The sequence below is a fragment of the Ictalurus furcatus genome, chromosome 5 (genome assembly GCF_023375685.1).
Source record: "Ictalurus furcatus strain D&B chromosome 5, Billie_1.0, whole genome shotgun sequence".
Lineage (NCBI taxonomy): Eukaryota > Metazoa > Chordata > Actinopteri > Siluriformes > Ictaluridae > Ictalurus > Ictalurus furcatus.
This window is the reverse complement of record NC_071259.1, coordinates 25497925-25513728: the sequence shown is the minus strand read 5'-3', so window position 1 is coordinate 25513728 and position 15804 is coordinate 25497925. Positions and strand designations below refer to the sequence as shown.

The 15804-nt window shown below is 40.3% G+C and overlaps 1 protein-coding gene across 2 annotated transcripts in view; it reads right to left on the bottom strand.

The window, feature by feature from the left end:
- The window catches only part of nphp4 (nephronophthisis 4), a 208992-nt gene that overhangs the window by 60037 nt on the left and 133151 nt on the right, over positions 1-15804 (bottom strand). For both annotated transcript variants that reach the window (XM_053625420.1, XM_053625421.1), the window contains exons 13-14: positions 9817-9968; positions 2074-2265 (exon numbers count right to left, since the gene is read on the bottom strand). In XM_053625420.1, coding sequence (XP_053481395.1) covers positions 2074-2265; positions 9817-9968 — 344 coding nt within the window. The remainder of the gene's footprint in view (positions 1-2073; positions 2266-9816; positions 9969-15804) is intronic.

Genomic DNA, 15804 nt, shown 5'->3' with positions numbered 1-15804 from the left:
CCCTGTAAATAAGCTGCGTGTGAAAAATCCCTCTGGAGTAGCAGGTTAGCATTAAAAACATGGGTCAGTTGTGTAGTTGTGCAGCTGTACAGCTTCGTCCATGTTGTTACTGCATTCAGGGATGCTTTAAGGATAAAAATAGCTTAAGCTTCAAGATAAAAACAAACAAACACACACAAAAAAAAACATAGATTCACATTCATCGATTGTGAAACTGTGCACAAATATTGCCTGTACTGCACTGTCCTGCTCTCTGCTGTAAACACTAATATCAGTAATCAGGGATGTACAGTGCAGCAATATTCCCTTGTGTAGCGAAATTCATCCTATACTAATGCAAAAAAGATCAGCCGTGTGAAAGAACATTCTGTGTGTGTGTGTGTGTGTGTGTGTGTGTGTGTGTGATAGTACATATTTTCCTTCAAATATATATTTTTAAATCATTTCTTTAAACTAGTCTTACTATTCTGCACAAGGATAGTCACACATAACACGACAAAGACTAAGATGTTAATTTAACATTGCTGGTGATAACACAAGAATAAGTTTTTTACGAATGCTGGTGGTGCTGTTGCACTCAGTTTGACAAATATCAAAAAAAAAAAAAAAAAACATAAAATCTTACATAACCACAAATAGGATGATTTGGATACCAAAAATGAAATCTTATGTTGATTTTTTTTTTAATCCTTGAAAGACCCATTGAGCTGCCCCTGCTGAGACCGAAATTAGTGTTAAATCAATCGTGGATGTCAAATGGCCTTTTATTCAGCTTTGTTTTCTCTGGTTTAAACAGTTGGAAAGGCTCACTCGATGTAGCATTCACTAGTTAAAAGCTACTTTAATTGAATGGGATTAGCTACCTACATTAGTTACTTTAGAGGGAGCAGGGTTGCAGTGGAGAAGCATGAGTTTTGTTTCACTTCATAAAGTCAGACTCAGAATCAGATTTATTGGCCAAGTATCCCTCAGCGTATGAGGAATTTGCTTTCGGTTTATAGTCATTTAAAAGTGCTTCTTAACAGCTAAACATAAAGTATGTTTATTTTTTTCATTGTGTAAGGATCCCCCACTGTCAATAACCAATAGTGACTGATTGTCAAGAACAACATACTGGGTAAGAGCTGTTATATTAAATTTTCTTTTCTGATGTTATGTCTTTGCCATGAATTGCACCGTGAATCATGAGCAAATGTCTCAGTGCTCGCAGAATTGAAGTGCTCTCATGTGCAACGTGTTCTGCTTCGCTGCTCCATGCTCATGTAATTCACGGCAACCCCCCACACATTTTGCTCACACTTGCTGATACTGCTCTGCACTCTCAGGTCAGCCATCATTGCAATCTGAATGGAAGATTCTCTTAAAAAGCCTTAAAGATGTTTTAATAGCTTACTTGCATTGTACAAAGATGCTGTAGTTCCTCCACTAGATATTATTTTTCAGTGCAGTCTGATTTTCTTGGCCTGCTATCATTAGTTGTGAAATACACCCAGATCGCTGCCCTTTCATCTCGTCTATTCATGAGTGTGACGCGTACACTAGTATCATGTGGTATTGGATGTTGGTATTGGAGCATTCTGAGTAATTGGCCATGGTATCTGACCAATACCTAATATCAGTTTTGAGATCAATGCATCTCTTTTGTAATGAAAAAAGCAAGGGTTTGCAATAATATTAGAATCATGTCCTAAATAATAAGCCCAAGGGGATTTTTTCCTGGTTGGCATTTTGGTTGTGGCTTCAGCAGGCAGGTGAGTGAGGAATCTGTATCTGTATGTCAAAAGGGACAACTTAATCAAAGTGTCACACGCTTCCTAGGAAGAGATAGAAACTCTGTTTCTGTCTTTTTTCACAAATAAAATGGCAGCTCATACCAATGATGTGAAGTAAGACATTGACAAAGAATTATTATTGCTTTCTATTTCCAATATTTTACTTTGCGACTTATAATATTACCAATGTCACCTGCTGAAAACGTTCACATTATTAGTATACTTCTGAAACCTTTTAAAATATAATTTTCACAAGACCATGTAGATTTCATGTAGTTTAAATACACGAATACATAAATACCTGGTAAAAGCCAGGAACTGAAGGAGGAGTCTATTGACTTGCAGTGGATCTGCCTCTTCTCTGTGGGGGTCAAAGTTCACAGGCTCATCTGGGTCGAGAAGTTCGGCTACTTGGTTGAGGTCATCACGGATTTCAGGGAAGCGGGAGGAGAAGAGATGAGCGAGTAATCCTCGAGAACTCGTCCTGCTGGACCTGAAGGGGGGAGGAGAGCAACTGTGACCACTTTTATGCATGTCTTATACACACAAGGCTGGATTTTTGTTTTCATTGGCTTTCATATATGAATGGAGTTGTAGGAAAAGGTATTAGATCCAATGTGTGCCATATGGTGAATGTAACTGTACATACAGTATAGTCTCCTTCAAAAGTATTGGAGCAGAAAGGCCAATTATTTTGTTTTCGCTACTGTATATAGTGACAAAGACATTTGGTTTTGAAATCAAAAGATGAATGTCTCCAGTGTATAGCAAGAACAAAAGAATTGGTCTCGCTGTTCAAATACTTTCAGAGGGGACTGTTGTGTTAATACTCTGGTAATTGTGGTGATGTTCTAATCAGATTGCAAACTCAAATTCCCTGTGCATCCCAGCCATTTTTTTTTTTTATACATAATTCATATAGATCAATAAGCATCCATAAGTCTCCCTTGATATGGTGAAACACCACCACACCGAGAATTAAATACGCATGCACTCAAACTCGCAGGCCAGTTGCTAAAATATTTTTACAGTTCATTCTACATTCCCACACTGCAATCCAAGCACAAGTCCACATGCTAACAGCTCCTCAGAAACTCCAGCACAGCACTTAAGTGAGCATGAAGAAGCCCAAGAGAGGCCCATGAGAGTAAAGAAAACAGCCCGGGGCTAGAACATCTTTCTGCTTCTAATACGTCTCCATTCAAACAATGATCAGACTCCTCCTGCATGTCAGAGCTTTGATTTCCACGAGTCAGATGTATGTGTCAGATATGCATGGAAAACTCCTATGCAGGAAAGCTAAGTGGTTCAGAAAAGAAAAGAAAAGAAAAGAAAAGAAAAGAAAAAAAAACAGAGCAGGCTTGGATTCTGAATTACCCCCATCTGTCTCACTGCACTTAATTTCGAAGTAAAACTGTATCCCACTCAGTACGCAAGATGACTGGATATGAATAGTCATCATTCTAAAATAATAATGTGTTTTGTCAAGCAAAGTGATTGATAGCCAATGCCATCACACCACCTACAAGCCTGCTATGCCACTGGCCGTTACACCATGCTGTGGAGCTAGAGCTATATGATGCATCATAAACAAGCAAGCACAATATACTGCAAAGACCCAAAGGACCAGAACAGTATAAACTTACACCATCAATAGCAGCGATGAAGCATTCAGAGCTGAAACAGAGCCCTGAGAACAGTAATAATGTGGACTACTAATGAAACAAAAAAACAATGGTACGCATTATAGAACAAACTGCAACTGAATACTATCTTCCTCCACAAATTTGACCTATGCTCTGAAGCTTTGAAAGGTATCAGTCAATCTCAGGTATCAGTCAAACTCAGGAAGACCTTCTAGTCTGTTTACAGGTGCAGTTTACAATGCTTAAAAGGGTTTATAGTAGACGGTTGCTGCTATGGCCTTGGGACTGCAATTACCACATGCAGTTTTGCACTCAGGTCTCCTTTCATGAATAGTGGACTAGTTCAACAAAGACTTCATGTAAAAACCATAATGAACTTTCTTTTACTTTCACACTATCTGGTGTTACCCAGATGAGGATGGGTTCCCTTCTGAGTCTGGTTCCTCTCAAGGTTTCTTCCTCATATCATCTTAGGGAGTTTTTCCTTGCCACAGTCACCACCGGCTTGCTCAATAGGGATAAAGTCACACTTAAAATCTGTATCCTGTGTTTATATGTTTCTGTAAAGTACTATACAAATAAAGTTGAATTGAATTGAATTTATAGACCTAAAATAATGCTACAATTTCAAAGATAACTTAAAAACAGGTGACAAGGAGGAGGGAGAAGTTTGAGTTTCGTTTATTATTAAACATGATATTTATGTTCGGCCAGTTCCCGCCTCGTCCTTGCCCATCGTTTAAAGTTTGTTACAGTCGCAAAATTGGCATGGAGTGGATTTGATTAGTTTCCTCATTCCAGGCTTTCTTGACACTTTTTCTGGCCCAGAAACTGGCTCCACCCCCAGCAACAAATCAAAACCATGAGCTCGAATTATGGCGTGTGTGGGCTGACCTTTCTAAAATTCCCCAACCACAGCTTTAATTCTTCCCTTCAATTAGTTCCCTTTTAGTGTTTGATGTAGAAAAATGGAAGAAAAACCATACAACCATGGTTTCATCTTTTCCTGTTACATACAACATCTCGGTAAATATGTACAGAGACATTACAAAGAAAAAAAAAATAAAGCTTTGAAGGAGGAGATCATTGGTGACTCTGGTGAGTGTGTATAGCTAGTACAGTTAGTCTAGTTTGCTATCCAACAAATCTACGAGTCTAGCACGTAACGTGTAAAATGAACAACCAATTTTCTCTGATTGGTGCATAATTTATTTCGTTTTAGAAACGATATGTAGCTAGTACTGTTTTTCATTAGAACTAGAAAACAACAAAAGACATGGTCAACAGTGCACGCCCAGAAATGACAACTTTAGCAGCTGCTACATGCCCACAAGAGATAAACAGCATGTACTATAACACACCATCCCATGCTAGTGTAAACCTAGGGTAAGTAGTTTCAACACAAGATTTGTCAATGTTTTCATTACTAACTGCAATTCGAACAGCACCAAATCATACCAGCAGAAGTAGAATACAACAAAGCGTGTAGAGGTCCTTTTCAGAAACATGACTGAAGTGATAAGGTGAAGTGGGCTGGGCCACACACACAAAAAAGTTTTTTTGAGTTTTACTTTGTTTATTTGTTAATTGTTATTTGTTTCCAGTCACAAATATTGAACAGCCACTTATACTTGTGTGACGAGGAGGAGGGAGGGGCCAGGCTGTGAGGACGCACGCCTGGCACTGAGTTGTATAATCAGTGGGAGAGAGCGACAAAGGAGCGGCTGGAAGCACGATACGGAGAGAGAGAGTCAAAGAGAGAGAAAGACGCATGTGTGCTTTATGTTTGAGTTCTGTTTGTGTGTTTCTGTTGTGTTTTATGTTCTGTTTATGATTAAATATTACGTTTAGGTTCAGCCGGTTCCTGCCTCCACCTCGCCATCTTTGAAGTGTTACAGTGGTGCCAAAACCTGGGAAGGAGGAGGTATGCGCTGTCAGAGAGCCCTTGCCACTGTGGGAGGACCGCGGCACCGAGGAGACAGTAGTGCTGAAGCGGTTCCGCGATCCTCCCACAGTGGCGAGGGCTCTCTGTTAGCGTGTCACCCCTCCTTCCTGGGTTTCATGTGCATCACTATCTCTCTGCCTCTGGTGCTTCCAGCTGCTCCTTTATCATTCTCTCCTATCGAGTACCAGGCGTGCGTCCTCACCGCCTGGTCCCTCCCTCCTTCTTGTTTTAACAGCCAATTGAGGCCAATAGAGGCCAATAGAGGCCGATTTCGAATAGCAAATGTTGCTTTGGCTCAGTATGAAACGAGTAGTCAGTGAGGCAAAGCAAAGATTCAATTTATACCTAAAGACTTCCCTCCAGAATTTAAAAAAAAAAAATAGTGGGAAGACATCTGTTTTGTAGTAAAATGCATGACTGTGCATAGGTTCTGCTGTTATCTTTGTAGTTTGTGCAGCCATATCCAGGCATGAAGCAAGTGTTTACTAAAGGAGTGGTATGTTTGTAAAAATTACAAACATAGTGAATATATTAAAATATAATAATAACAGTAGCAATAGCATTGTTACATACGTCACATTGTTACATACTTCACATTAGTCAAGCAGTTGTGCAGCATTACACGTTGCCATACGAGCTTAAATTTAAGCAATTATGGTTTGGTCTGTCATTATGTAGAATTTCAGTATTTACTATATAGGATCTCAGACGATATTCTTCTGAAACTCTGTTAGAATTGCATTTAGAAACGATTCTTTCGTGCTCAGTTAAAATCGAATCCACACAAGCAAATAACTGCGTTTTTTTTCCTAAAAAAAAACCCAAAAACATGATCCACAGAGCCAGAGAAAGAGTAAAACGCCGCCTTTGGCTGAAGTGATAGTGTGCAATAAGCTCTATATGAGATTTATGACAGTGAATTTTTTTATAGAAGCGAGCTTCGTTTGCCAGTGGAGTCGCTGAATACAGATGAATGTGCCGTGCTTGCATACAGCAGCAGTGTGAATAGCATGCATAGCCTCCAGCAGTAATCTAAGTATCGCTACAGCATGAAACACCCCCACACACACACGCACACACACACACACATGCACACACACACTATGACTTTCAGCTCAATAGCAGTGCATTAGTGTAAGAGCTCGAGTGAGTTCGTGTCAACAGTATAATAAGCATGCAGTGATCAATAGCATCATTTCCTGGACTCGCTGTATATAATTATTGGTTTGAAGCCATTATACCAACTCTTCCATCAGTGGTTTTTAATTTGCTATATACAAAGCAGGAAATAATACAACATGTAGATCACTACAATTTTCTGCAAAGTTAAGCATTAATAACTCAGACTACTTATTAGCGTCATATTTCCCCACGCCTTGCTTTCAACACAGTGCTTCTATAGAAAGTAATGTATTTCTAGTAATATGTGACCTTTAAGGAACTGCATGAAAAGCTACAGAAAAGAACACAATGTTAGATTTGCATGCTTGCTCAGATGCAGTGACGTTTAGATTTTATATATAAGCCAGTGATGAAGTAGACGTGCAGGAATATCCTCAGGAAGACAAACTATATTCAACTTCTTTCACAATAAAATAAAATAAAATTAAATAAATCCTATTGGATTTATAAAACTCAGCACACTTCTCTGTAAGACGCAGGGTACTGTCCTGAGTAATGTGAGCTATGTTAAGAGCTCATATGTTGTGAACAACAGAGGTATTTGAGTCTATATAGAGCAAAAATGTTTTACACAAACATACATCCATATATACAGTTGGAAGTGTCGAATACTGTATAAGTAGACAATGCAGAAAAAATGTAAATAATGTGTGTTACATATCCCACTTCACACAGAAGTTCTCTAGGCCAGGGGTTCCCAAAATTTTCCAGGGCAAGGCCCCCCAAATGGCATTAACATTTGACCGAGGCCCCCCTTTTGCAAGATGTCTTTAAAACAGATTAAAAATACAGACTTCTGAATATATCCCCCTTTTTTTTTTAATTAATAATTACATCTTAACATTACATTACATTAGGAATTGATTGTGTGTGTGTGTGGTTGTCTGAGTGAGAGAATTCTTTTTTCACACCAAATTGTTGAGGCCCCCCGGGCGCCCCTGGCAGCCCCCAATGGGGCTGCGGCCCCCACTTTGAAAACCACTGCTCTAGGCAATGAACACTGTGGCCGTGTCCGAAATCGCTTTTTACTAAATCACAAATTACTATCCTACTACACAGTAAGCAAACAGCAGTAAGCCAGAGGGGTAGTACATCCGAATTCTCAGTCGGCGAGAAACATTAGGTGAGAAATACCCGGATGGCGTACTGCTTCTGGCGAGATTTTGCAGTGTGCAATCGATGGACACTACGCGAGTCAAAAATCCCATAATGCAACAGGATTGGTGCAGACAAGCCATCATGCCTTAATGCTAACAGCAACAAATTTACCTCAGCCTGTTAACCCCACCCACATTAAATTGCTAATTCAGTTAACTTTCCTAATGTGCATTTTGCCGTTTGTGGTTGCTTTAATCTGGTGGTCCCTTTAAGATTTTTGTGTTTATGATGACGTCGAAGGTCACATGACAATGCCAACATGGCGGATCTAGTATGTCCGGGATTGTATTCATACTACACACACATACTGATTAGTACGTACTGTTTCAACGGCCGTGCAGTAGGAACTGCATCGAATGCAGTACGTACTGTTACAGTATGCGATTTCGGACGCAGCCTTTGTGTTTGCTTTGGGTTTTGTTTTAGTCCTGTCTCCGCCCCTATCCTTTCATTGCTTTGTAGCCTGATTGTGTTCAACTGTTCTGTGCCTAATGTTAACTAGTTTGTGCATTTGCACTCTGTGCAACATCCTCCAAGCCTTGATTTCCAAGTTTTCTAGTTCTGGTTATGACCTTCGCCTATTTTTCTAGCTTTTTATTGTACACAGATCAGCCATAACATTAAACCCACCTGCCTAATATTGTGTAAGTCTCCCTTGTGCTGCCAAAACAGCTCTGACCCGTCGAAGGCATGGACTCCACGAGACCTCTGTGCTGTGTTATCTGGCACCAAGACGTTAGCAGCAGATCCTTTGAGTCCTGTAAGTTGTTAGGTGGGGCCTCTAAGGATCAGACTGGTTTGTCCAGCACATTTGTCAACACCTTGAACTCTTTGTCAAGATCCTTAAACCATTCTTGAAAAATTTCTGCAGTATGGCAGGGCACATTATCCATGAAGGGGTGTATTTGGTCTGCAACAATGTTTAGGTAGGTGGTACATGTCAAAGTAACAACCACAATAAAGCCTGGATCCAAGGATTCCCAGCATAACATTGCCCAGAGCATTGCCCAGAGCATCATACTTCCTCCACTGGCTTGCCTTCTTCCCATATTGCATCTTGGTGCTATCTCTTACCCAGCTAAGTGATGCACACACATCTGGCTGTCCACATGATGCTGAACTTTTTCAGCAATTTGTTGTACAGTAGCTCTTGTGTGGAATCGCACTAAACACGCAAGCCTTTGCTCCCCATGCACATCAATGAGCCTTTGGTGCCCAGGACCCTGTCACCGGTTGTCCTTCCTTGGACCACTTTTAGTAGGTACTAACCGCTGCATACTGGAAACAACCCCACGAGACCTGCCATTTTGGAGATGCACTGACCCAGTTGTTTAGCCATCACAATTTGGCTCTTACAGTTGAGCAGATCCTTACGTTTGCCCATTTTTCCTGCTTCCAACACATAAACTTTAACAACTGACTGTTCACTTGCTGCCTGATATATCCCAGTCTTTGACAGGTGCTACTGTAACGAGATAATCAATGATATTCACTTCACCTGTCTGTGGTTTTAACGTTATGGCTGATCGGTGTATATTGTCCAAGTTTAACTTTGTCTGCATGTGTTTTGACGCCCACTATGGACTTGGATTATGATTCTTGGATTTTACCCAAAAAAATCAAATACATTTACAGAGTTGCGTCCAGTCTCTCACCACAAGTAACAAGTAACACACTTTATTTCGTATTTTTCAATATATTCAGTATTTTTCATTCTGGTTCTTAACAATGAAATGCAATTATCTATGTGTAGTCATTTCTCAGTAAAATATGTGCCTTGGGATTTTAAAATCACTTTTCAAATGAATGTTATTGCTGTGCAGCTTTCTGAGGCTTTTTGGAATCACTGACAGTGCCGTACCTCATTCAGAACAAATCAAAATGACTTGTTTTCCTACAAATAATATGAAATATATTAAGCTGCACAACACTGGCATGGTATTAGAATAATTCTCTGTATGGAACTATAGTAAAATGGATTTTGCATTATTAAATGCATTGATTCGAAAGTTTCGAAGTATAAACAGAGAGAAAGACAGAGTAAACATCAGCAGTAGTGTGTGTGTGTGTGTGTGTGTGTGTGTGTGTGTGTGTGAGTGAGAGAGATACGAACCCTGTTGTGTGTGTTCCCAGCATGATGACAGGAGCATGGACAGGGGTGAAGGTCAGTTCATGTAGATCATACTCTTCCTCTGGGGCATCCCCCATTCCCTTTCTCTCCATCGCGCTGACTTCTAGGTGTGCTATGCCTACAGCAGGATGTACCTGACACACACACATACACACAACACACACACACGCAGTTCATAACATGTACGTTAAAACCACATCAGATTGTGCAGAGTAAATAATAATTTTAATGTAAGAAGGTATTCTTGAAAATTGCAGAGCAACACACATTTTGTTTCAGATATGTAAAAACAGTGATTATTATAAAGGTCGGCATCGTTTCCAGCAGGGAGTTCAGAAGTACAAAGGTCAGCGGAAAAATGTTCTAGAAGTACAGAAGTAAACAGAAGAGCTCCTATACCTTGAGAGTAGAGGTCTGAAACCATCTGCTCTACCTCTACCAACAACAGCAGCAGCATCCTATACGAGTGTATGTCAGTAATTTATTTATAAAGCACAAGCGTCAATGGGCAGAAGGTCTTTTTCTGTTGTTGCACCTATGCTATGGAACTCATTCACACTGGCACTACCTCTAGCTTAGAATTCAAAACTCAGCTCAAAACCCATTTGTTCACCCAATATGTGGTTAGCACGTTTGCCTCACACCGCCAGGGTCGGGGTTCGATTCCCGTGGCTCTGTGTGTGCAGAGTTTGCATGTTCTCCCCGTGCTGTGGGAGTTTCCTCCCACAGCATCCCCCAGTCCAAAGACATGCATGGTAGGCTGATTGGCGTGTCTAAAGTGTCCGTAGTGTATGAATGGGTGTGTGAGTGTGTATGTGTTTGTGCCCTGCGATGGACTGGCACCCTGTCCAGGGTGTACCCCGCCTTGTGCCCGATGCTCCCTGGGATAGGCTCCAGGTTCCCCCGCAACCCTGAAAAGGAGTAAGCGGTTGAAGATGGATGGATGGATGTTTACACTTTCTGTGCTGTCTACAGGACACTAAGTGTCTGTCCCTTGTTCTGGTTTTGACTATTGTATGATTTATTATAACTATGCAACTGTATTGTTTCTTGTTCTGGACTGGGAAAATGTCCATTGTCCATAAGACCCATATGTTCTACTGTTGTACTGTACAGTTATTGTCTTAAAATGTGAAGCGTACTTGAGCTCTGGAAAGGCGCTATACAAATAAAGCATATTATTATTATTATTAACCAGAAGTGTGTTTGTGTACGAACTTCTCCAAAACCCCAAAGTGCGTGCATCTAAGAGTGGGTAGAAGTTTGTGATTTACATGGAACTACAGACATTTCCTATTGCTTTCACTGCACTGCATAATTCATTGTAACTGAATAATAAACCAGGTGTTTAAGGGGTTAAAACCCTGCAACTTCATCACACAGGTACAAACATGGACTCACATGCTGTGATTAGCATTTATACGTTTGTTAACACCATATCTATGTCTGTCCTGCCACCTGACAGGCAAAAATATCAAATCATAATACTTGCAGATGTGAAAATATTTTTACACCGACTACATCACAATATTTCAATATTTAGTTCTGACGAGGTCTGCATGCAAAGTTTTTTGGAAAAACTGGAGTAGTATTTTTTTTTTTTTTTTTTAAGCCTGTAACACATTTCAGTATGCAAATATATTGGGAAATAGTGTCAATGGAAAAAAAAAAATGCTTTAAAAAAAAAAAAAAGAGAGAGAGAAGAAAATGTAATTCAGCTTCCATTCAGCTTCTTTATTGTTTTCCTGCATTTGTTCCAGCATTTGTTTAGACAGCTAAGACAGGCTGTGAACTAAGCTACAATCATTTCCACACAGGAAAAAACTACACAATGTAGGATATTTTCATTTCCATATTTCATTCATTAAATATAAAAACAAAAAAACATTGAGTCAGGGGAGGAAAATACACTCCAAGAGCCCGTTCACACTGGGACGTTTTTCGCAGCACGTTAAATGGTCCGTCATTGCTGTTTTTTTTTGTGCTCACACCCAGCCATTAAACGCGGACGACGCGCTGAATGAAAGTGTAAATTCACTCCCTGACAGTAGGTGGCGCTTACTGAAATGCAGAAACACCCCGGTACACAACGAGGCGCTGCACAACTTTCCGTTTCTGACACCCGCTTATCACTGAGAAGAAGAAGAGAGCCAGTATTCACTTTTTTTGACGTTGGCACACTTTTTGCGAACTGGCTAAAGCACTATGCACTTTTGTGAAATGTGAGGTATTTGGTGATTTGGCCACTGCAACAAATACTTCTTTAAAGCTAAATCCTTAAAGTTCTAATTTGAAACAATATACTCTTTTTAAAGTAATGCTTTGAATTATATCAAAGTTCACATACTTATGGGAAGACCCCTTTTTTTTATAAAATTTTTTTGGGAGGGGGTGGGTATAAGGCAACTATTATTGTGCCCCAAAGAATGTTAATGTTCCTGCTAATTGATGAAATGTTGACTACGAATCGTCTTTTCTGTGGACAGAGTGTTCTTTCTTCATTCATCTTCCTCCAGATATACCGCTGATCCATCATGTCGTGCCGTGTTTCATCACACCACAGAACAGAATCACAAAACTTCTGTGGCTTATTTATATGATTTTGAGCCGACTTTTCTTGTGCTTTAGGGCCAGTAGTGGTGTATCTTGGAGTTCTGGCATGGAAACCTTCTGCGTTTAGTACACTCCTTACTGTGCTCACTGAAACCTCAGTGCCTGTTGCCACCAAGTCTCGCTGCAGGTCTTTTGCAGTCACTCTGGGTTTTTTCACAACCCGCCTTCTCAGAAATCTGGTTGCAGCCGTCGATAGTGTCCTTTTTCTGCCCTGTCCACGTATTTCATATTTTTTCTGCCCCGTCCAGGTATTTCACATTTTTTCTACCCCGTCCAGGTATTTCATATTTTTTCTGCCCGTAGCCAATTCAGGTATTACATGTGTTCCAGCTCAAGCACACCTGGTGAAGCCCTTGATTGGTTGCATCAGGTGTGCTTGAGGCAACACCTGTTCTGCATATTTGTGCTGTTGTGAGGGATTCTATTCAGGGGGTTGAATCATTTTGCGGGATAATCCATGGCTAGGTGTGCATTAGATGATTTTAATGTACTCCGCTTCGTGTCAGGAGGTTCTTTGAGTCCACTCTGTGCATTAAAATAGCGTAATGCACACCTAGCCGTGGAGTATCCCTTGTTGAATGGTTGTCTTAAGAATCCAAATCGTATCATACATTAGCAGATACAGCGGTATCAAAGATTCATCAAATATCAAATTGTTGCCTTAAGAATCAAAATCATATTGTACCATGTGAAGCCTGATCTTTCTACCCCTATCATATACATCCTACATTATCATGCCAGAAAGTAGAACAGCTAAAGCCCGGCCTCAAATTTCGGACTTAACATGGCACTGCAAGCATCATAACTGAGAAGCCTTTTCTCCTATACTGTCTTTGATCCAGACAGCTTATGGTAATTGGTCTCAATGACACACAGAGCCAAGCAGACAGCCTGTAAACTCACTTCATGGACCTGCATGAGCAATGCATTGACCGTTATAACAGTGAGCATTTCTCTTTCCTCTAAATGTCCATCACTATTAAAGGTAATTGAGGGAGTTTTGTAATGTTACCTGCTGCAAATTAAGCTCCTTAAATCAATGAGAATAAAATGGTGGATGGAAAGAGATGAAGAGCGAACTGGACACACACACATACACACAAAGAGAGAGCTGGGGGGGGGGGGGGGGGGGGGGGTTCGCTAGAATTGCAGTAGAGTAAGAAAAATAGAAAAATACAGAGAGTGTAAAAGATCACGTAAAGGACTATCACATGACTTGGCAGAATCTAAAAAAAAGGTCAGCTACAGGGTTAAAGATCTTTGGAGTGTATAGCACTCAATGTGTGGCAGCAGCTTGGTAAAGTAAGTTAAAGTCACAGGTCAAACAGAGTAGAAACTTCATATGTATAATGCTCGGAAACATACACTGAGTCTTTTGAAGGTTGAAGCTTGGTTGTTATTTATGAAGCCATTTATGAAGCCACTCTAAACTTTTTTTTTTACATCGTTGCATATTACATCCTAATTGTAGGTAACTATAATAACTAAAATCAGCTTCTGAGACAGGTAAACATTCACATTTACCGTCAACTATAGATGTTAGATCCATTGATTCCACCATATTTTCTTACTGACACGCCCCCCAACTCGGAAACTCAGAGCGCAAAGAAAATCCCGGGTTTCCAGCTCGTAATTATGACTTTATGGTGGCATTCATGTGCGTTCAACTGGTAAATACGATCTTTCCAACATGACTTGAATGAAGCATGTAGTAACACAGGGATGTGAATGGCAGATGATCCACATAAATGGATTTAAAAGAAAATGCTGTTCCTTTACATTTTCTGCATGGGAAAACGGTGGCTCAGTGGTTAAAGGGTTACTGATCAGAAGGTCAGGAGTTCAAACCCCAGCAATGCCAAGCTACCACTGTTGGGCCCTTGGCCAAGGCCCTTAACCTCAATTACTCAGTTGTATAAATGAGATAAATATAAGTCAGTCTGAATAAGGGTGTCTGCCAAAAATGCCATAAATGCAAAATGTAAATGAAAATCTTCAGGATAAGTGTTATGAGCTTGACATGACATGAGGTGACATGACAAGCTGCAGGTTTTATCTGATTAACTTCAAGAGAGTGAAACAAAGAGGATGGCAAGGGAACAAGTGTTTATTTGTAAGAAAGATTAGCAGGAACTAGCTTGTTTCACCATTTCACATGAAATGCAACAACAAAGGAATAAAATGTATGATGAAAAAAAAGTTGCTGTGGTATAAGAGAAATAAAACATTTCAGAATGTGTAGTTACTGGTTAATAATCAACCTCAGGGTTATAACAATAGCTCTGTGTCACTTCAAGCCACATCACATCCCCCCATCGTTGATTATCGCCCTATAACATTACTCCCTGTTTACTTAATTCCAGTAAATAAAAGTGATATCCATCCATCTTCCCATTTTCTGTCTTGCTTATACTACACAGGGTCGCGGGGGAGCCTGAAGCTTTCCCGAATAACTCGGAGCACAAGGCGAGGGCCAACCTGGATGGGGTGCCAGTCCATCACAGGGCACAATCGCACACACATTCACACACCCATTCACACACTATGGACAATTTGGAAATGCCGATCAGCCTACAATGCATGTCTTTGGACTGGGGGAGGAAACCGGAGGAGCAGGAGGAAACCCCTGAAACACGGGCAGAACATGCAAACTACGAGCAAACAGGGTGGAGGTGGGATTTGAACCCTCAACCCTGGAAGTGCAAGGCAAATGTGTTAATGACTAAGCCACCGTGCCCCCCGTAATAGTGATATAAAGTGAAAAAGTTTTTCAGTTTGAATTGAAATAACATACCCAGCACAACGCCTAGTGTTTAACACCTGCTGTCTTAAACTGAAGACCTATTGTACAGTGGTCATAAATCTAGCTGGACCCAAATGTAATTGCATTACTATCAGAGGTAATACAGCACTGCAGAGCATGAATTAAACACTGCAGGGATGAATTTAGCACTCTAGGTGTTGTTTGAAAACTAGGGACTTTGCTGTGCAGGTTTTAACAATTTCCTGAGTGAAAACATGGTGATAATAAATGCAGGCTTACGCTGCTGGCATTACTTTTGTTTTGTATTTCAGCATCAACTTCAGATTTATGTGTTTTTTTTTGTTTTGTTTTTTTTTTCATTTTATTTAATTTTTTTTACTCAATTTAATCATTGCCAACTCTCAGCTGCAAGCCGAGTTTCACCAATCACACAACCATTATGTTTATGTCTGCAGTTGGCACCATTCCCTCGCAAGGAACCTTGTACATCCAACATCCCCTAATCAATAGGTGCTGCTTCTTATACATTCTATGTATCATCCAAAGAGTTAAAAGCCTCAGTTCCTTTTAATCCTGATAATGAAAGGTTTATG